Source organism: Malaya genurostris, chromosome 2 (genome assembly GCF_030247185.1).
Source record: "Malaya genurostris strain Urasoe2022 chromosome 2, Malgen_1.1, whole genome shotgun sequence".
In the NCBI taxonomy this organism is placed as follows: Eukaryota; Metazoa; Arthropoda; class Insecta; order Diptera; family Culicidae; genus Malaya; species Malaya genurostris.
The window spans coordinates 250,179,876-250,201,389 of record NC_080571.1 but is presented as its reverse complement, the minus strand read 5'-3'; the positions used below and the strand labels follow the sequence as shown (position 1 = coordinate 250,201,389).

At 36.7% G+C, this 21,514-nt stretch overlaps 2 protein-coding genes and 1 long non-coding RNA gene across 6 annotated transcripts; 2 read left to right on the top strand and 1 right to left on the bottom strand.

Annotated features, from left to right (window-relative positions):
- Positions 1-882: 882 nt before the first annotated feature.
- Positions 883-3,081, bottom strand: LOC131429413 (uncharacterized). Of its 3 annotated transcripts, XR_009229424.1 has the most exons (4): positions 2,886-2,993; positions 2,431-2,796; positions 1,722-2,029; positions 883-1,660 (listed from the first exon to the last, which is right to left on the bottom strand). It is a non-coding gene; the product is annotated as an uncharacterized LOC131429413 (long non-coding RNA). The 3 variants fall into 3 exon arrangements; XR_009229423.1 differs by lacking the exon at positions 2,886-2,993 and adding an exon at positions 3,024-3,081 and having other exon boundaries at positions 883-2,029; XR_009229422.1 differs by having other exon boundaries at positions 883-2,029.
- A 1,277-nt stretch (positions 3,082-4,358) lies between these two features.
- Positions 4,359-5,826, top strand: LOC131429412 (neuralized-like protein 2). The gene is made up of 2 exons (XM_058593500.1): positions 4,359-4,865; positions 4,924-5,826. Exons 1-2 carry the CDS (start codon positions 4,655-4,657, stop codon positions 5,469-5,471), a joined length of 759 nt encoding a protein of 252 aa, XP_058449483.1. The 5' UTR covers positions 4,359-4,654; the 3' UTR covers positions 5,472-5,826.
- A 9,850-nt stretch (positions 5,827-15,676) lies between these two features.
- On the top strand, positions 15,677-19,721 carry LOC131429411 (GATOR complex protein Wdr59). 2 transcript variants are annotated; one of them, XM_058593498.1, is made up of 6 exons: positions 15,677-17,719; positions 17,793-17,925; positions 17,985-18,150; positions 18,221-18,353; positions 18,899-18,928; positions 19,147-19,721. In XM_058593498.1, the coding sequence occupies exons 1-6, from the start codon at positions 15,857-15,859 to the stop codon at positions 19,693-19,695; spliced, it is 2,874 nt and encodes a 957-aa protein (XP_058449481.1). In that variant the 5' UTR covers positions 15,677-15,856; the 3' UTR covers positions 19,696-19,721. The 2 variants fall into 2 exon arrangements, with proteins under 2 accessions (XP_058449481.1, XP_058449482.1); XM_058593499.1 differs by lacking the exon at positions 18,899-18,928 and having other exon boundaries at positions 15,679-17,719.
- The last annotated feature ends 1,793 nt before the right edge of the window (positions 19,722-21,514 follow it).

Below are 21,514 nucleotides of genomic sequence, written 5' to 3'. Positions count from 1 at the left end.
CTTTTTTACATGAATTATTTTATTTTTAATATCTCGAATCATAAACGTATGTTTAGTACCACTGGTACTGTTTTTAAGATTTAATTCTCCCCATTTTTCAAAAATACTCATCGCATTTTCCATAGTTCCTTGCTCATCACCAGATTGAGTTTCGCAAGCAGAAATTTCATTAGATGATTTTTTTGGAATGCATATGCTGTCATTAAAGTCTGGTTGATCAATGCTTATCGCTTTAAGCATGTCAATAGCATCTTCTCTAGCATGATCTATTGTCATAATAATATCTCGATCGGACGGTAAAGTTTGGTCATTTTTATCGGTTTCAGTTTTAGTTTTTGGGAAGGTTACATAATTTTTCCATCGATACATTATTTGTATTTGCATTTGCAAGCGTCGCATTTTTGAATTCCGTTCAAACATCGAAAAATTTATTTTTGTTGTATCTGCTGTTGACATTGCACATAATTCTCGAAAAAAGTATTCGTTCTGTTGGCTTGATAGGTAAGATACAATAATTTGTTCAGGTGTGTTGCAATCACGACATCGAGAAAGGAAAAGAACTAGTGAATGAGCATTTATCTAAAGAGATAGATACACATTTGACGTTAAGTAATGCTGTCAAGCACGTAATACGAACAGAGAGTTCCTGAGAAAATTATAAGTTTGATAATGTTGAAATCTATATATATATATATATATATATATATATATATATATATATATATATATATATATATATATATATATATATATATATATATATATATATATATATATATATATATATATATATATATATATATATATATATATATATATATATATATATATATATATACATCCTCACCATATTAGAAAAAAACACGTTGCAAGGCCAAAATATCAGTAGAAGTATAAGCGATGTTAATTTTATTCATTATATCCAACAGAAGAATTGCACCTTTTCTACCAGGGAAACTACCTACGTGGCGTGTTGGTGTTGGTCTAGCAGAGTTCTGACCATAGCATTCATGATTTTAAGAGTTGGTTCAAACCGCATTTTGTCGCCACTGTTTAAGTCACTCTTCGTTAATAAATGTTTATCTTTCCCAACTCGACCTAATAACTCTCGAACTATTGCGATGGTGTAATTACCTGTTAGAGGAAAGATAACTTAATTTCATCATTTACTTATGTGAATTCTGTGATTTCACTAATACGAAGTTGTTTAGCAGGATTAATTAAACTGTGCCGACATTTATTCACCAGATGAATTGTGTCCTGTATACATACTGGTAAACTGTTTTCTTCCATTCGAAACCAATATCCTCATCGCATATTTGGCTTGGGTTCACTTGAATTAGTACGTTTAATCATCGCCTTCAAAAACTTAGGATCACCGTCAGAACAGTTGCTTATAACCTTAAATCCAACTTCCATTAATTTATTTTCAACATACTTCCATCGTTTAAGAACCACTTCATGATCGAAATTAGTATCCGCACAGGCGTATCAAATACAAAATGGAGCTGCATAGGAGTAGCGAGAATCATATATGTCAGTGTTCCTACAGCAAAGTTTTTCAAAACGTGTAACATGTGCTGCGCAGACTTCATTCGAAATTGATTCATTATGGGCATACCATTATTATCAAAAAGCGGCACCAAACCGGAGAGAGAATCTGTACGAAGATCATATCCTGGTTTTAGAACAATACTAGTTGCATCTTTGCTTAGGCTTACCACAAAAGGTAAATCCTGAGACTGTAGATATTTTCGAAGCGGCTCAATTAATAGCATTCATTCTGTTGTATCGGTTGTATTATTCCTAATGTGTTTGTGCAAAACTGAATGGCTTGCGGAATGCTTATTTGATGCTCGGTATTTGTAAAAACTGTTTCCAGTTTTCCTGAACTCATATGCTAGCAAATCCTTTTCAAACGTTGAATAACGCATACCTTTAGAACGATATATCTTTGATTGCTGTAGACTTGAGTACAGCTCCAGCAATGGAGAATCAGTGACAATTTTTCCAGCATTTATTGGAGAACCTGTAACATGAAAAAAGTAATCATAAATAGTTTTATGCCAACATGATCAAGGTGCATTGGTAGAGACTAACTGAATATTGTGCTCAAAATCATCATGATCCTTAGTGTATCTGTTATCAAATGTTTTGTACTCTAGTGTATGGCGTCGCCGAACAAAATGGAGGCTGGAAGCTAAGTTGAGCTGATGACTGACATAAGCAGACCAAAAGCGGGAAACATACCTGCAGCAAATCAATTGGACCCCGTCAGAGTAAAAGCGAGAAATCTGCTCTGCTCTTACTCTGACAGGGTCCTTTCGATTTGCTGCAAATATGTTTCTCGCTTTTGATCAGCTCGACTCAGCTTCTCGCGCTCTCTGTCTGCAGCCTAAGAATCCTATACTAGCCTAAACATTTACTTACGGTAAGTATATTTCGAACTGATAACTAATTTTGTCCTCCAAACTTTTTTTTTCCTGTTCACAATCCACATCCGTAATGTTGCATCTCTGCGAATTTTGGAATTGACGTATTTTTTACACTTTTCGAGAAAAAATCAAATAAACATATTAGCTGGACTCTATCCGCGTGCATGAGACGGAAATCAACAAGGAATTTGTCTAATCCATTTTGGACGAGTAGTTGCACATCCTTTTCAATGTCATCCAGCATATGTGCCTTTAATGATGCTATACTCAAGTTACCTGTATAGCCTAGTAAATTGAATATTGTCTTGATTCTGTCTGGTATGTGTCCGAAATCATTCTCGACACCTTCCCAGAAAGCGAGCTGTAAAATTAAACATTTTGTCAAATCAACGTATCAAACCTTCATTTTATAATGAAATGAGAATATGAAACGCAATAAATTAGTTATACCTCGGCCAATATAAATTACGCGAAGTTCTTAATGTTCTGAGGAGTAGCAACCAGAGGTGGTTTCTCAAGCTCAAGCTTAACCATCTCAGCTCAGAAATTGAAAGAAATGATTGAAATCAAAAAACAAACCATATTTACCTGAAAATTCATCTTCAAAACGATATCGTTCTTTGTTTACTTGTCATACACTTTTTTGCAACCTCGAATGACAGATACACTTCATACAAGATTAGGCAAATCTAGGTTGGATTAGTTTAAAATTACCCAAACTTATCTAGACTAATTGGGATTAAATGAGTTTAGAAAAGATTATTTCGGAATGAAATGAGTTTATTAGTATGAACTTGTCTAGAGTTTAGAGTGATTTGCCCCTTGGCTGAACGTTCGGTAATCAGTTCGATAGTTGAATTGATTACCGATCGTTCGGTAATTGCTGAACTGTCAAACAACTACTGTAAACTGTTTAGCAAATGGATCTAACGGGATGTTCAGTATTTTTTGTTGTTTTTCTTTTAGTTAAAATTCTGTTTTTTCGGATTTCAAAAAACAAAACAAATTCTCAACTTACGATTAGGTTTTCCAGATTGAGATTTTTTTTCACAGAAATGAATGAAGAAAATTCCTACTTATAAGTTTCATTGTACGAAAAAATTAAAAAGTGTGAAATGTCCCGGTTCACCGGAATTATGAGCACCTTCTAAAACACTGCACAATCCGTTGAGTCCACCAAAGATTACCCTCGAACGATTCGTATTGGTAGCTGGTAGACGAGTGATACGAAATTATTTCCTGCCTGTAAGCAGACCCTGTCAGCTTAGAGCGAAATTAATTTTCAGTTCAGCTACGCCATCGCACGGCATCACATTCAACAATTCATGTCAATTGCATGGGTGCGCAGTGCTGCTATTTCGGCGCGCACGAATTTGACGTTTCTCTCCTCTACTTCTATGTACGAGATTCGATGCGGACTCGCCTGAGGGCGCCATGTTCGCAAAAAAGGATGTTGCCAATGATTTGTTCGGGAAATGTGAGAGCTGGATATCTTGTTAATATGATGTCTTTGCTCTAAGTAAACAAAATTTTTGAGTGGGTTTAATGTTTTAAAACCTAACACCTGTGCCTTAATCCATTCGATGTACCCTTCAAGATTTTTTCAGTTGGTTAATAAAAAGACATTGACTGAAAATTTCAATAACTGTTTGACAGTTAGTTTCACCACAATCAGTTTCCAAAGAAGTGAGGTTATCACAACACAAATGACAGGACACTTAAACTGGATTCTTTAATAATTTTAACAATTTTTATTTACCAACAGAGTTACCATTCATACCAACTAATTTGTTCATACCAACTAATTTGTATAATTTGAGAACGTGGTTAATTTTATCCATCAAATAAATGCTCTAAAATTACTGTGTGATTTAATTACACCTTAATGTAGGTGTACTATTTTTAAACGTGTACATCCTTGAAATCGGACATGTTTCATTAGATTGTTTTGTTGACGTTCTGCATTTTTGCCTCAGATGCGTAACATCATATTTTTCATATAGTATACATAAAATTTCGAAGTTCAGAAAATATAATAGGTGCTCATGAATTGATGTTATGGAATAAAAGTAAATTGCGGATAATAAAACAGTTTCTAATCTATTAAAAACCAATACACATAAACCAAGCACTTTGGCCCACAATAAAAGCTGTCATAACTCACCCTGAAAAGTTAAATAGCTTTCAGTTCAATCTAATCATTTTGTATAAAAATTATTATGACCGTTGTGTATCCGAGACAAATGTTATCGCGTTTCCATCCGTGCCATGGTCAAAATATTATTTTGTTCGACGAAAATACTGTCGCGTATCGGAAGGCTAGTTTTGGGAACGCGCTCACCTTTAGTGAGAAACCATTGCAACCGGGAGAGATTTTTCTGCTGGAAATCGAGAAAAATGAACGTGGCTGGAGTGGCCATATGAGACTAGGTAAGTCTATAGGTCTAATATCAGGACTAAAGAATGTTTATTTCATGAGTACTTGTAGGTCTTACGCAGCTGGACATTCAACCTGCTTCCACGCTTCAGTACGCTCTACCGGATCTAGCTAACCTGGGTTCCAGCTGGGTATTCCCAATTACCCGGTCCGTTGGCAATGCGGCTTCGAAAAGCAGTATTCTTGGTGATGGCATAAATGTGAAAACCACCCGCGGTGTGTTTCCACGAAGTTTGCTAAGACCGATTTCTCAGGATGGAGCAAGCGCTGACATCCTGCCTACTGATACAAACTCGCGTATAGGAATCGTTTTTGTTCCAACACCGAACGAAACTGACAAAGCAGAGATGCACTTTATTATCAATGGCGAGGATCAAGGTCCATGTACGCAGGATATTCCCTACACCAAAGGGGCGCTTCATGTAGTAATTGATGTCTATGGCACGACGAAACAGGTCAAAATCATTCAACTGTACGGAATCTCAACACTGCAGAGTGCTTGCCGGGACGCAATTTTATCCAGGGTTTCGAAACCGGCGATCCGTTTGTTGCCTTTGCCAGAAAGTTTAAAGGAATATTTACTGCAGTACGGCCCTTAAGCGTTATTGTTTTTATTGCCGCAACAAAACTTTTGTGTTGTTTTCAAGTTATTCGAGCTCATTCCCACTATATGATGCTGCTGCTGTTGTCTTCATTATGCGATTAGATTCGGCACATACCAGAATTCATGTTAGCCATTGATCTTGATTAAATTTTTTGTGCAGGGTTCCAGCCTCTTCTGGGTTGTCTTGAAACCAATTGCGAATGATGGCAGACAGCTTGTTTTGTGATAAAGATCCAGCTGAAAGATGATTTATTGTTTCGTTGCTGGTAGATCTGAAAATCATCCGTTTACTATCTAGAGGATACATATTACTATTAGAATTACGAGAAGTAAATCATATATACAATAAATTGTTGATGGTATAATCTCTAAATTCGAACATATTCGAAATTTTTATTTGAATGTTGGTGGTAAATGGAAGTTTATGCCCATATATTATTGAATGATGTTCGAAAAATGTTGGTTCGAGCGAAATTATGCCTGTTCTGTTGCTGCAAGAAAAACAAATATGTGTTTTCAGACATTATCTTTATTTGCGTTTTTTCAACATTCCATTCGACGAGACCTGTTTTCTATTCTCTATCATTCAGCAATTCATTTTGAACTCATGCTTATTTATTTACTTTAAAAACTTAGTTCAAAGGTATACATCTACTTTGCGATATATAAGCGTCCTACATATAGGGCAGTAACGGTCATAGTTTCCTAGTTGGTTTGCGCAACTCTTGCACAGACATAAATGGCCGCACGGAACGAGAACTACCGATTTGTCGTTATCCTCGCAGATGATGCAAAGTCCGAGACCGGTTGATATACGAGTATGACTCTGTTCTTTGTTGAGGCTAGTAGAAGCACCGGACGAAAGTGTGTGAGATCGATCTTCCAGTGTTGATTGTTCTGATGAGGCTGATGACGAACGTGATGTTTCTGAGGCAGAATGATCTGCACGATTTTCAATACGGCTAAAGTGCACTCTCGGAAATGACGGCCGACGATCAGAAAAGGTGAATAAGTTACGGATGAATGCAACCGTGCGACGAATTTCGGTGTCATATATGTCCGTTGCCCGTCTTCGAAGATAAACGAAACCGACAAGAATGCAACGAAATGTATTGTAAAGAAGTGTTTCCAGTTTTCGTTTGCTTCGGATAAATTTCGTGCGGATGCCACGTCCGTAGGGCAACAGTTTCCGGTAGAAGTGAAATAATACTAGATAGCATAATCGAACTGTTTTCTTTGTGCTCTTTGGATACATATAAGCCAGAAATAATACGAAAAGACCAGCAACTGATTGAATTGGAACATCTTCAACCAAAAATATCGCTAATCTTGTTACCATTTCTGAACTTTGGCTTCCTATCCTTCTAGAGTATTTTTCGGCGAGAGAAAGCAAAATGCCAAGATGAACCAGAACCGTTTTCACTAAATGTGCTGGTAGAGTCGTGAGAAACCATACTCCTTTTCCAGTTACTACCAATAGTTGCTTTACAAATTCAAATGTGAAAACTGGCACTGTCAGTAAATGGCCACTTAATAATTCATCAATTCCATGGTACGCAAGGCTGATGGTTTTTGCAACGGAACAAAATACGTCGCCAATTCCATTCCGAATCGCTATTAGACATTCTATGAAGAAAAGTGCTGTTGTGCTTAGTATAGTTTTGATGTCCTCGAGAAAAAATGCGTAATCCTCCGAAAATACCACCATAAAGCGCCGAATTGTCCGCAGTGTCACTGCGACTAACGAGAATGCATTGATGATTAGTTGTACCAGTAACCTTCCGATGCATATGCTGATTTGCAGTAAACATTGCAGCAGATGGAATATATTCGCAATGAAATATGCAACTTCTTCTAGTACCATTGTGGCCGGTTATTTGGAGTGATTATTCGGATGTTTTACATTGCACAAGCTTATTTTAAGTGAATGCCAAAAAAACGACAATTTTACCGACATGAAATACGTTGCGGACGATGCCTTTTATGAAACTTGAGCATTTAAACTAATTTCGTTAAAATATTCGAAAGTGAAATGTTTACTTTTTCTATTTTATAAATTTATAGCAATAACGGTGTAACTTGCACAACATTTCAAAATGATTGAAAAACTGAGTAATTATCTATAAGGAACTAGAACCAATACACACAGAAAAAATACAATGAAAATATTGTTTTAAAGCTCGCATCACCAAATGACAGTTTTCCTTCGTTTACTTCCTCTTTCGATTATTGTGGTACGATAATTAGGATTTTTCGACATATTGAATGTCAGTTTGCCGTAGTTGTTATGATTATAATTTATTATAATTATATAATGGAAAAACTTCGATGCATGCAAAAAAAAATGTGCTTCTAAGAGTGGTAGAAATTGCATTTGAAAGATACGAAAAGTTATGTATCCTAACACTTTAAGATTCAATTCCGTTGTTTCGTAATTTGGTTTTAATGAAAATCATAAGAAATAACCGATGTTTCGGTACATGAATTTTAGGTTATTTAAGGTTTAGGTTATAGGGTCATATTTTTGCGATGTTTAAACCCACAAAAATCAGAAATGTAGTGAAGATCAGGTTGTTTTTACGCCTTTCTCATATAGAATTGCCTACACTGTGAAAACCGACTTTTTACTGAGGCCCGGAGGGCCGAATGTCATATACCATTCGATTCAGCTCGACGAACCGAGTAAATGTCTGTGGGTGTATGTGTATGTAACAAAAATATGCACTAACTTTTCTCGGAGTTGGCTAAACCGATTTTCACACACTTATATCCAAATGAAAGGTCTTATGGTCCCATAGCCTACTATTGAATTTCATTTGGATCCGATTTCCGGTTCCGGAGATACATGGTAATATGTGAAAATTAGAGAAAAAATGTGCATTCAATTTTCTCGAAAACGGCTCAACCGATTTTTACAAACTTAGATTCAAATGAAAGGCCTTGAAGTTTCTTAAAATTTTTAAGAACATTTTATCCGGGTCCGACTTCCGGTTTCGGAACTAAACTGTGATAAGTGGAAAATTACCAATTTCATGAGTATTTTTTTTACGAACTATGGTCTAAAACAGGTACAAGTCCTATAAAACTAAAAAAATCCAAAAATAAAACTCACTTCGATTTCTCAGCGATGCTTGAACCGATTTTCACAAATCTTGATTCGAATTATAGCTCATATTGTCTTTAAAGCTACTGTGAAATTTCATCAGGATCCGACTTCCGGTTCCGCAGTTACAGGGCGATGAGTGTCAAAGTTTTCAAATCGCCATATAGAAAGACAATATGTACAACACCGAAAGAAAAAGAAAACACAAAACTAATGATGCGTGCTTTGTTCAATTTTGTACATGCTATGAAGAAATCGAAACGGTTACGGATGTCTGCTACTGGCGTGTGATATTGGTAAAAGACAGTGCTACAGTTGATAAAATTTAGAGCTTTTTTTTAATAAGTGCGACCGAAAAAAAAGTCAATGAATTGAATTTTTTCAAGAAAAAATATGTAATTTACACAGCAAGTACTGCACTAATACCGTGCCGGTGGTGTTGTTATGTCAATAATAATAATAATAATAAACATAATAATAATAATAATAATAATAATAATAATAATAATTAAAATAATATAATAATAATAATAATAATAATAATAATAATAATAATAATAATAATAATAATAATAATCCTACTACATGTTTTATGTTGCGGATTCATGCTGTTTAGCCTGACTAACATACGCAAAAGTAACAGATAAGTTGGTTCGCTTCGTTTGTTAGATTTCGTGTAATAGAGCATGAGATAGTAAGTCTAGGTTTACTAGATTCAAAACTGTTTCAATTTGTAGGTCATATTTGTTGCTAGCAAACGAACCAACTTTGGCTATTCCGGTCATTTCAATCCGGTTCCGGATGAATTGGAACTCACTTTGCTTCAAGATGGTCAAATCGATTTTCATAAACTTATAGGTTCAAAGGAAAAGTCTTACAGTTTCATACGGAATTCATAAATTTGTTGTGGATACTACTTCCGGTTCCGGAACTACAGGATAAACAGAATTTGTAGAGCTTGTTATACTAAGTTCGAACAAACTTTTCTATTCAATTTATGATGTTCTGAGTAATATGAGAAAGGCATCATTACACCACGAGGTGGATTAAACAGGTTTTACATTCATCATCAGAGTATCAGATTTACCAATCATCTGAATTATAAATATCAGTTTTCCATAAACTGTTTTTATCGTGCCAAGATTGTTTTTGATTATTAAACCTTCTCTATTAGTTTTCTTCACGTTTCGCCTTTGGCTCATCAGTGCCTCAAGCATATCAAATTGAACTGTCATCTCCGCCTAGCTGTTCGATTTAAACCGTTAAGCAGACGTCAACGCTGTGCAATATCTGAAAAGTATTACGTAAGCAGTGTATACTTTGAGTCTGCTTAGCGGTTTAAATTGAACTTTTAGGCAGATATGGTAGTTTTATTTGAACCGCTTTGAAAACTGATGAGCCTAAGGCGAAGCGCGAAGAAAATGAAAATAAATGTGTGCTTTTCGCACAAATCAAGTAGCCGATTTGTGCGAAAAGCGCACATTTATTTTCATTTTTTTCGTGTAAACAAACGTTTAAAGTTACACTATTTCTGAGCTTGCTGTTTCACGATTACTGATTCACCATTTTTTAATGGATCGTATGGGATGCTCTGATCTCTGGTCTCAGGATCACTAATATATACACTGGTCTTTTTTAAGCAAGGGATACATACCGCGTGTCTTCGGAAATCTGCGTAAAAATAACAGCTATAAAAAACTATAAAAAATAACAGCAAACTACAAACATGTTTCCCAATGTCCTAGAAATGCATAAAACATCGAGATCTGGTAAAATCTCAAAAGTAGATTAAAAAAAAAAAAAATAAAATTTTCTAAATGCTCCGTGTATTTTTTCACGATGGATATACGTTTCGATACTGCCGTCATAAAAAATGAACTTTTGCTTCTCGCACTTGCTTGCGCGCCGTGGCGATGATGGAACCAACAAATCCATCGACGATGTTTTGCCTTTCTCATATAGAAAGGTTATGCAATCACTGTGAAAACCGACTTTTGAACCGAGGCCCGGAGTGCCGAGTGTCATATACCATTCGGCTCAGTTCGTCGAGTACGCAAAATGTCTGTGTGTATGTGTGTGTGTATATGCGTATGTGTGTATGTAACGTTTTTTTGCACTAACTTTTCTCGGAGATGGCTCAAAATTCCTGAATATTATTTTGATCCGACTACCGGTTCCGGAATTATGGGGTAAAATGTGCAAAAAATTGTGAAAATAAGTGCACTAACTTTTCTTAGAGATAGCTGAACCGATTTTCACAAACCTAGATTCAAATGAATGGTCTTGAGGTCCCATAAAAAATTCCTGAATATTATTTGGATCCGACTTCCGGTTCGGGAGTTATGGGGAAAAATGCGCAGAAAAATACATAATTCCTGAATTTCATGCAGATCCGACTTCCGGATCCGGAAATATAGGATAAAGTTGGTAAAACTTGTATACCATCACTGAGAATGGGAAAAATCCTTAAAAAATTTTCTAAATCGACCTCAAATCTTTTCCAATTGATAGTTTTTATCAGTAGACGGTCAAACAAACCGATTTCGGTTATTCTTTTAAGAATCGAATAAAATTATTTTAAAGAAAACCCGAGGGGGACGACACTAAAAAACTGCACTTCGCTTCGATTAGACTTTTTCACGCTGCATACGATTATGCACACTTTGCTTCTCTTTGCTACACATAGTAACGGTTGAATATGGATCGATCGTCTTTTCATGGATTTTTGCTGGTTAAAAACATAATCATGGAGATATGATGTATCGTAATAGGCCATGAAACCTGAAAGTTGCAAATGTCACATGAAGATGCCAGATGCAGACAGTTCGGAAAGTTGTGAACTATCGTCCTGTAAAATCAGTTTTGTTATATTCTGGTGCATAGCTAACCCACACACCGAGAGCGTATGCTCCGGATTATCTGCCATGTCCTATCGGAATGTTGGCCATTCTCGTTTAATATCTGCGTCATTTTCCACAGTTTCTATATTCAACTCGAACCAAAAATTATTATATTCCATCTTCATGCTCCCAGCTACCAAGAAAACAAATTTTCAATGTTGTTTAACCCTAATTTCATTTTACCAATCTGCTGACGAATCAATGTTGACACTCAGTGAATGTCAAGACCAGTAACAGAAACTTTTTAAGAGATCACATGTTCTTTGACTTTTTTTTACACGGTTAGAAACGCTTTTAAACGGATCGATCTAGATGTTTGGATAGATGTAGTTTTTTTCACTTTCCATTGACTTTTTGTATTTTATTTGAAAAAACCAGATCTGTCGTCCCCCTCGAGAAAACCACAGTATTTTATATGATAGTATGATTGATATGAGAAAGGCATCATTACACCACTAGGTGGATTAAAACAGGTTTTTTTTTGTTTATTTGGTGTAGGCAAACGTCTATTTTTCGAACGATTTCCAAATATGGGGCAGTTAATTTAAAAAATAATTCGAGATAACACCAGCTGTCGGCGTTATGCTTTTTTAATACAAAAACAAGGAAACCACATAACTTTTAAAATTCGTCTAAAAATATGCCACTTAAAGAAGTCGCTTAGCTTCGGAAATCCACTTAAAAAGATACCGTGTAACTTAGCAAATCGAATGATATATCAGAATTTGTTAATATAAGTACACTAAAAATAATAATCAGGTTATAGTTACGTGAAAACTTATGTGAATATTTTCCACCCTACTTTTCACGTAAATTTTAATGGACTGGCATTTAAAAGCTGTTTAATGCATAATCTAGTAAAAGTTACGTGTTTCATAGGTAGAATGCAATGTATTGTTCATATCCCATTTACCTATCAGTTCATATCAAATTTAGACACCAGAGAATTACTATTTTATATATTGGTTGAAGTCAAAAGGGAGATTTCCGATGTTTATATAAATCTATGAAATGGAAAATACCATGAAAAATAAAACATTTATTTCAGAAAATAAGCATATAATTTCAATAGCTTAAGAAGAAACTAATAACGTCGTGGTATCTCAAATCGACAAGCCTCCAAAAATCATTTTTGTTGTCACTGCCATCCAACCGAAGCCGCAGTCGAGAGTCGAGAACTCCCACAACACAACCGGTGCAGGTTAAAGTCGCATTACATGGTTCCAGTATCTCTAGCTTCATACCGATTTCGAACTCGTTTTTCAGTGGACCAATGACCTGTTTCGGCAGAAGCGGGCAAACTTCCGGACTCACGCAGGCACTTGGTCCAGTTGAACACATTAACACTTTTATACTGGAATGGTCCGGACGATGTAGTCAAAAACTGTAACTAATTAACATTTTTCTCAAATATTTACATTACTTACACTTTAGCCCTGTTCGCCATTTTCAAAATCGAGTTTTTCACACTAGAAATTCACGTAGATTGTTTGACGTTTGGTCAATTCACGTAAACCTTATGTGATGACTCTATTCATTTTAGGGGATGTTCGTATAACATTCATTTTCGTCACGTAAAATAATCAATTTGACATTTGAAACCATTTTACGTGATTTTTCAAGTAAATCGAACGTGAATTTTTATTTGAGTGTAGGAAGTGCTTTGCACTATCATCGTGAAATTTTCTCTAGAAGTTTTCAAAATCTTTTATTTTGTTTGTTTGTTTCTGATTTGAAACATCACAGTGAGTTGACATAACACCAATACAAACAAATGTAGACAGATTTTAAATCCTCGACAAATGTAGACAAATGTAGGACAGATTTTAAATCCTCGCGTTGTGATCTTCAAGCTCGTGTTTCATTTTTGACAGTATTACATTATACTACAGCCTGTCATTTTAGAACAAAAATCCATCACAGCGTTGCTAATAGCCTTACGGATCAAGAGTAAACCAAGTTAACTTGTGTTGGTAATTTGTGTATTACGTACATTTTATTTGGTATGTATGCCATAGATCTGTGTATTCGTATATGCAGTGCACCGAGTTTATCAAAGTGGATTGCACGATTGAAATTCAAACAATATTTTTTGACAATAATGCATTCTCAAATGAATGTTAAGCCTGACATCTTGGATGAAATATCAGTTTTGATCAATTCTGCACCAACATTTGATGGAAAAATGCTTACATTTTATGAATGTAAATTTTAATTCCCTAATAAAAAAGTTAGCAACACTGCTTCAATGCATTTGTAGATTGCGCTACACAAAATAAACAAAACTAAATATTTTCTGTTACAAAAGCAGTTTGCCGGAAAAATAAATAGTTTTACGACACCATTCCGTATCCCTTGCTTTCGCGTGTTAAATTCAAGGTTCCATTTTTGCCGGATTACTAATAGAAGTTACGTAAATTTTTATATCGCAATAATTTCTGCAAGAGGAAATCCATATATGATTGTGTTTGTTGCTAATCAAATGTGTCAGTGGAAGTAAGCTGAAACTGAAATATTTTTTCTCGAGCAGTTTAAGGAAAATGGAAGAGTTTTAGACTAAGATTTTCGCTTTTCTTGAATTGCAATTTTAAGCAGTATGCACCGATTGGTTTATTTTTTAACCATATGGAAAATTTATTGAGTAAAATCAGGAAAAGAAGCGTCGGAATATGTTTTTACGCACACATTGTTGGCATTACTCATACGCTTGCAAAGAGTCTTGCTTCTTAGGGATGGGTATCGATACTACGATACTTCAAGGTATCGATACTTAAGCCTAAAGTATCGATTTTTTAGGATCGATACTGTGCAAAGTGGTATCGCGTGGTATCGATATTTTCATGGTCGATACCTGTCGATACTAGCTTGGAGTAAACATTATCTAGATTCCACTCTAATAGCCAATCAAAGAGCAACCAGCGACACCAAAAGCGACACCCAAAAGCGAAGTTCTTTAAGAGCATATAATATAAAAAAAATTATCTAACTATTTAAACTTATTATTTTATTCCAGGAATTACAAAACAGCACCTAGCACATCAGATGAGGAAACGATCAAAATAGCTGGCATAAGCTCAAATTTGAATGCGCAACTATTGTTGATTCAAGCAGAACTTGTAAAATTTTTGAAACAAGAAGCCAACAAGGCTGCAATTATGAAGACGTCGAATTCGTTCCTTAACGGAGATGCGACCAATGAAAATCTATGAAGGTCGCATGGTACGGTTTTGAGTAATCGGCATCCGGACGACGACTTCTCAAGCGAGGCTCGTTCTGAAATGAAGGCTTTATTTACTAGAAACCCGGTACCAAGAACTTGAAACCCTCTGCATTCATGGGAATCGATTTTCCATCAGTTCCCTCATTTGTTTCAATTAGCAAATAATTTCTTGCAGTATTGGGGACCTCAGTACCCGAACGCCATTAGCCGGGTGACGAAAGTTGTCTTCTGACGTCTGAACACTTTCAACGAGTGTTCTTACCTAGTTTGGATAACGAATTTTGATTTTTATTGAAGAAACAGACTGAATCAACCAAGATGTAAAATGATACCGTTAACCGTCTATAACTTGAAAGATGAACAAAGGATCTCAAAACCAATCATCAGCGTTTTGGCTCTTTAGGGAGGTCCTCCATTTGAGACTAGTTTAATCAAAATCGACCTAGCTTGTATATTCGATCGATACCGATACCGATACCGAGTATCGATATTTTTTCCTATAGTATCGATACCGATACCTGAAAAGACAAAACGGTATCGCGATACCAAGTGTCGATACTTTACCTCTCGATTCCCATCCCTATAATGCTTCTTACGTGGAAGTTCTATTCGTGATTAAAATAATTCTCGGTTGATTTTTCATTAGGGCGTATACGCAAGTGACAGTTTCTCTTTTATCACTTTCTCTTTCGATTATTGTGATGTGATTAAAAAGATTTTCTTTGATATCACTATTCTGTTTGAAAGTCCAAAATTTCGGGTATCATTGCATGCAAAGAGTTGAGTGATAAACGTGGAAACCGCTCGGTAATTAATAGAAGAGGAAGTAAACAAAAAGAAACTGTCACTTGCTTATACGCACTAATGAAAAATCAACCGAGAATTAAGAATATGCGATCACCAGTTTATATGTACATCTCGAATCTAAATATTGGTGTAACCTGATGAGGTGTAAATAAAATATTTTCCTGGCATCCCGGTCCTCATGTTATCAGTAGAAATGAAAATATATCAGAACGTGTATAATGTTTACGTATATTTATCAATACTAATTCAAACTAGTTGGTTTTGAACTCAATGTGTAAATATAAATTGCTCAAATAGTTTAATTTATACGACAAATTATTGGGATTGAGATAGATGTGAACTCGTCTGCAATGCTTTCGTCGTTTTCCGAATCTCGCCTTGGTGCTGGAGGATCAGCTACAGTCGGGATAGGAACTGGAATGGAGTCTACTGGTTGTCTGACACGACGAAGCTCGTGGGTGCAAGAGTATCGTGATCTACAGGCTAATGTAATGTCAGTGGATTGGACCGGGTCCTGGGTTCTGCTAGCTGGAAGACGACAACTTGCCCTACAATCAATGCGCGATTATGAAATGTCCATTGAAACTGCTGATACTGTTAGCGGAAGGGAGGAGAGTAATGGTGGCAGCCCTGGTGGATTAAGTAAGTTTCCACGACTTTGGAAATACGAGGTGTCGGCGGCTGAATGGGCCATTTGTCAAAACAGCCAAGAGTATTGTGCCATTGCGACGAGCCAGACTATTGAAGTGGTGACTTGGAAGTCGGGAGAACCGACATTGAAGCAATCATTAAGGGCACACACACGAATGATTACCGATATTGATTGGCATTCGAAAGTGCCACATTTGCTGGCAAGTTGTTCAATTGATACATTTACTCATTTGTGGGATTTGAGAGACCCTAGAAAACCGGTGCTATCTCTGAATGCGGTTTGCATGTCCGGTGCTAGCCAGGTGGGATTCAACAGGGTTTCAGGAAATTTGGTGGCCACAGCCCATGATGGGGATTTGAGAATTTGGGATCAACGCAAGGGTTCCTGCCCTATCCAGTATATAACGGCGCATTTGTCGAGGATACACGGTATAAACTGGAGTCATGATCATGAAACAAGTTTGTCGACGGCTAGTCAAGATGGCACGGTGAAGTACTTTGATATCAATAATCCAAGACGAGCTGAAAAAATTATAACCACTTCGTGTCCGGTTTGGAGAGCTCGGTATACACCATTTGCGGATGGCTTGGTGACGATCAGTGTTCCTCATCAGGGTCGAGGAGAGCACAGTTTATTGATGTGGAATAACTCCAAGCAAGATGCGCCCATATGTTCTTTGTTAGGTCACACAGATGTAGTGCTTGATTTTGCTTGGAGACGAAACAGTTTAGTTGATTTAGACCCCGAGCTTATTACTTGGTCTCGTGATCAAACTCTAAGAATTTGGCGTTTAGATGAGGAGGTTAGGAAACTTTGTGAACGCTTTACACCAGAAGACGATGACGGTCTCATTATAGAAGAAGGTTCGAATCTTAGTAAAGTTAGCTCCGGAAATAGCATGAAAAGCCCTACGCGTGAGAAGCAACCGTCGGTTTCACTGCAGCATGAATTTTCACTGTTGAATCCAAATATCCCACACATTGATATTGAAGTGCTAGATCCTACAAAACGAACGGCAACAGTACGGATATCTGTAAACGGTTACGTCATCATGTTGCAGGTGAACTTTCCTCAGCAGTACCCGAATAATGGAATTGGTCCGGAGTTTGTCTACTGTCAGGGAACATCACTGGATGACAATCTTTCGGTTACTTTGATGAAAGTCCTTCGTATGACTGCAAGTCAACGAGTTAAGAAAGGCAGAACTTGTTTGGAACAATGTTTAAGAGCTTTGGTCACGCAGTTGAAGAAGTCTACTAGCAATGATGAAAAGCATTTGCGCCTGCAATCACCTCGCCTGGAAGGTGCACTGAGTAGTGCTCTGCATGACGCATGTGTGCCTTTTCCGAAAACATCCGGGGCACGTTTCAGTCAGGTAGGAATACTTGTGACGTTTTCAAGACCTCTGAATACCAAACGAATTAGTTTGAAGCAACAAAACACAACCCCACGAGCACTGTCGGCCCTCAGTGGTGGGTATCTCGGGAACGTAATGGGTTCTCAACCGATCCTGTATGCTCATAGGGATCCCAGCGCATCATCTTTCTATCTGCACGATCGGGTAAATTTAAAATTCGGTTCACTTGTCGAGTTTTGTTTTTTTTGTATTTGTTTGATTGTTCGTTTCGGAACAGAAATCTTCTAGGAATCGAGGTGCTGTCCCGAAAATATCTGTTGCAACGGTTAATGTTTATGATGTATCGAAGATTTTGTACGTGAGCAAGGAGTTGGCAGAAAACTATATCATTAATACAATGAATGTGGCTGGTAAAACATTTTAATTGATGTCAATCGATTGCTATTAATTGCTTATAACTTATTTCAAGAAATGTGTAATTACAATAAAAAAGTAGCGGAAAAATATGGTCGACCAGATTTAGTTCAGTGTTGGTCTCTGGCCGAAATGATCGCTCAGCCCAGCACAGATTTTGACACGGATGACGATATGCTGTGCTCACAGAATCCTTTTGCGAAGAGTCTGTTGGAGTCACTGTGAGTGAAAAAAAAACGCATTGAGTTTAAAATTTATAAGCCAATTCAATATATATTTCCATTTCATAAGAATAAACCATTTCGCCAATATCTACGACATACAGACGGCTGCAATGTTGTGCTGTGCATTTGGGCGTCACTGTCCTTCGTTGTACGAAATGTCTAGCAGTTCTAGTTCGAGTAGCAAATCTATCAACCAAAGTGTAAGTAGTGAACTATAAACGTGCCATATCATTATTGTAGCTTTGGGTTGGAATTCCTGTTTTTATCAGTAGGTTGATACTTCACTGTTTTGAATTCACAGAGCAATGCTTCGACATTTAGCGCAAAGGTTCTTCGAACTTGCATTTCTCTGTGAAATTCATTTACCTTCGGAATGCCCATTATTTGGATGTTTCTATTTATGCTACTAATTTGATTCGCACATATTAGTGTTTTCATGATGAAATAAACATTTCTATCATAATAAAATTTAAATCGATTCGGAATAAAATTTACTATTCGGTGGTTCATTGATAACTTGAAAGCTAGCAACTAGAACTGATACTATATAAATTTACTAAAATTATTTTTGGAGTATTTAGATTATAGTTTATTAATTGCTTTAGAAAATTTCCAATTATTCATTTAGCAAAAACCAACCATTCAAATAGCGAATACCTTAACATGCCCCTGCTCTACTAACTTGTGTGGGTATAATTTAATTAGCTCCCTTTACATCGGATTTATTTTTTCCCCATTTTTATAGCACTTACTTAGTGGTCTACGCAAAATCAAGGTAATTGGTTATTTTATTTTTTTCTTGACAATTTTTTATCAGTTGAATCAATTAACAAAGGATTCAAACTACATTAGAGAGTGTAGAATTTGCACGTTTGCAGCATATGTGAGTTTTTAATGCATGAACATAATGGCTTAGTAAGACAACAAATGCATTCTGGCTTTGAGATTAGTCGCTAATAACTAGCTCAATAATCGCTTTCATTCTCTAAACAGCCAAGTGGATCACCTTATCATACAATTCTGCCAGTGGACAGTACCAACTCGAACGCGGTTTGGAGCTTGGCTCAGCAGTTGAAACATTTGCGGAGTAACTCGTGGTCAGATTCTTTGGATGATTGCCGAATAGCTGGCCTCGGTGATATCAATCGTAGTCTGCTGGGTGACAGCAATCGTGTTCTGTATGATAACTTCAAACGGTCATACGCGGAGATGCTCTACAGGTGGGGTCTACTGGTCACTCGAGCCAAAGTGCTGAAGTACCTTTCGCATTATGTTGATCCTCCACGCTGCGTCGAATTCGTCACGGAATGTTTGCTTTGCTGCCGAGTTGGATCTCCGGCATGTGCAACCTGTCGAAAGCCTGTACTATATTGCACGCTTTGCCGGCTTCCTGTACGAGGTGAAGCGAATGCTTGTTTGAATTGTGGTCATGGAGGTCACACCGACCATATGCGAATATGGTTTGAGAAGCATGATGAATGTGCCACAGGATGCGGGTGTCATTGTTTGCAAAAAAGTTCAGCACTGTGCGATATGAATTAGTTAAGTTAATAAATCTGCTAAAATGAGTTGCGTTTTTTTCAATACAAGAGTTTAGATTTTCATGTTGTGATTATTTTCGCAGCTCAAGTTTAGATCTAGAAATAATATACTTCCAGACATATGAGGTAAGATTATTCATCATTATTTTCGATATAGAAAAATCCATAAATGATCACCAAAGATTCATTTTAAGTTAAGAAATAAATATACACATGTTAGCTATGTTTTTTGCAGAGTTGATTCTTTCAACTTTCTCTCCTAAAGTAAATGCCAGCACACACACTATCGTTAAATTATGAGAAAACAATAGCGCCATCTTTTTGCACACTTTCATCCACTTTTTCTCTAAATCTGTGTCGGTTTTGAAGACCTTCTTTATTTTCCGAAGCTTTCTCTTCATAATCACCCAGAAGGCTTCTATTGGATGAAGTTCTGACTGGACCATCACCGGTTTCGCGTAACGGCACGATGCCAGATTCCGCCGAAACAGAGTGTCACCTTATGGAGGTATTCTTCCATCTATATTTGGCCGGCTTATTGAATTTGCTGCAACCACAGACCGCCTGTCACACTAAATACTTTTTGCAAATTATTCGCCCTTCTTCTTCTAAAACTACTACGGGACATCCCGGTGGGACTTTCCGAACGAAAAACTCCTGGGTAGGGATATTCTGGGCGTCCGCTTTAATTTACATATCATCATCCATTAAGGGATACCGGGAATAGTCTGGACACGGGGTTAAACAGGAGACAGCCTGAATATTTTTTAAACCAGTAATTATTCCATGGATTCACTAATGTCGTTTTTAATTGAAAACACTCGTGGAGTGTTTTGCTCGATTCGTGCATTTTTCGTGCAGTCGGGCAATCAAAACAGGTGCACTGTGTTTCATTGATTTGCACCGCACGAAAAAAATGCACTTTCGGGGCAATTCGTGGGCAACTATTTTGCACCCGTTTTCTTTTCAGAGCAGCAAGCGTGCAAACCAAACTTTACAAAACCGTTTCATTGATCAACTGTCAGGGCAAAACACTGGCACCGAGCGAGTGGAATCAATGAAAAACGACATAAGTAAACGCGCTTTCATGTGACAGACGAATGTCAGTTAGCTGAATGACGTTTTTATCTGAATTTTTTTGTCGTGAATTCGACTTACTTTACTATGGACCGCCTTTTCAAAATTGACCCTCTAAAAGAGTGATCAGTTTTTAATCGTGAATATCTCTTGTTGGATCTACCGTATCAACATAATTTTTACTACATACCATCGGAAATGTGGAAATCAATTTATGATAACATTTTCAGTTGCATGACATAATCACAAATAATTCAAAATTAAAGTTTTCTGAATTGTTTGGTATGATCGAGTATCGAAGAGAAAAAAACCTATGCCGCGTTAGATTTTCAGTCAAAACTTTAAAGCCTCACAGCTCAGTGATCTGTAGGATTTATATAATCTAACTACAAATAAATGCGAATTTTTGTCGTGAATAACAAACTTTACTATGGGGTACTATTAATTAATCGCGAATATCTCTTGTTCTATTTAACCCAGCAACCAAGGGGAGACTCGCTTAACACAAACTATATTGTGCCTCTAAGAAAACACGTGATATACTGTGAATCTAAGTGTGCCACGCTTTTCCCCATGAAACAGGTATTTGTCAAAACTGAGCCCTTTGTGTGCCGCAACTGTGCAACTGTATAGCGGCCCTTACACGAGCATTAAAAATGTCATTTTAAATGATGACTGAGTAATGATGTATTTCAAATTTGTTAGAAATCTCGTCATTAGTGCACCATTACACGTTCATTAAA

Coding starts and splice junctions, on each gene's coding strand:
- LOC131429412 (XM_058593500.1), top strand. CDS start 4,655: ATGACCGTTGTGTATCCGAGACAAATGTTATCGCGTTTCCATCCGTGC. Junction 4,866..4,923: donor GAGTGGCCATATGAGACTAG/GTAAGTCTATAG, acceptor GAGTACTTGTAG/GTCTTACGCAGCTGGACATT.
- LOC131429411 (XM_058593498.1), top strand. CDS start 15,857: ATGCTTTCGTCGTTTTCCGAATCTCGCCTTGGTGCTGGAGGATCAGCT. Junction 17,720..17,792: donor CTTTCTATCTGCACGATCGG/GTAAATTTAAAA, acceptor GTTTCGGAACAG/AAATCTTCTAGGAATCGAGG. Junction 18,929..19,146: donor GTGGTCTACGCAAAATCAAG/GTAATTGGTTAT, acceptor TTCTCTAAACAG/CCAAGTGGATCACCTTATCA.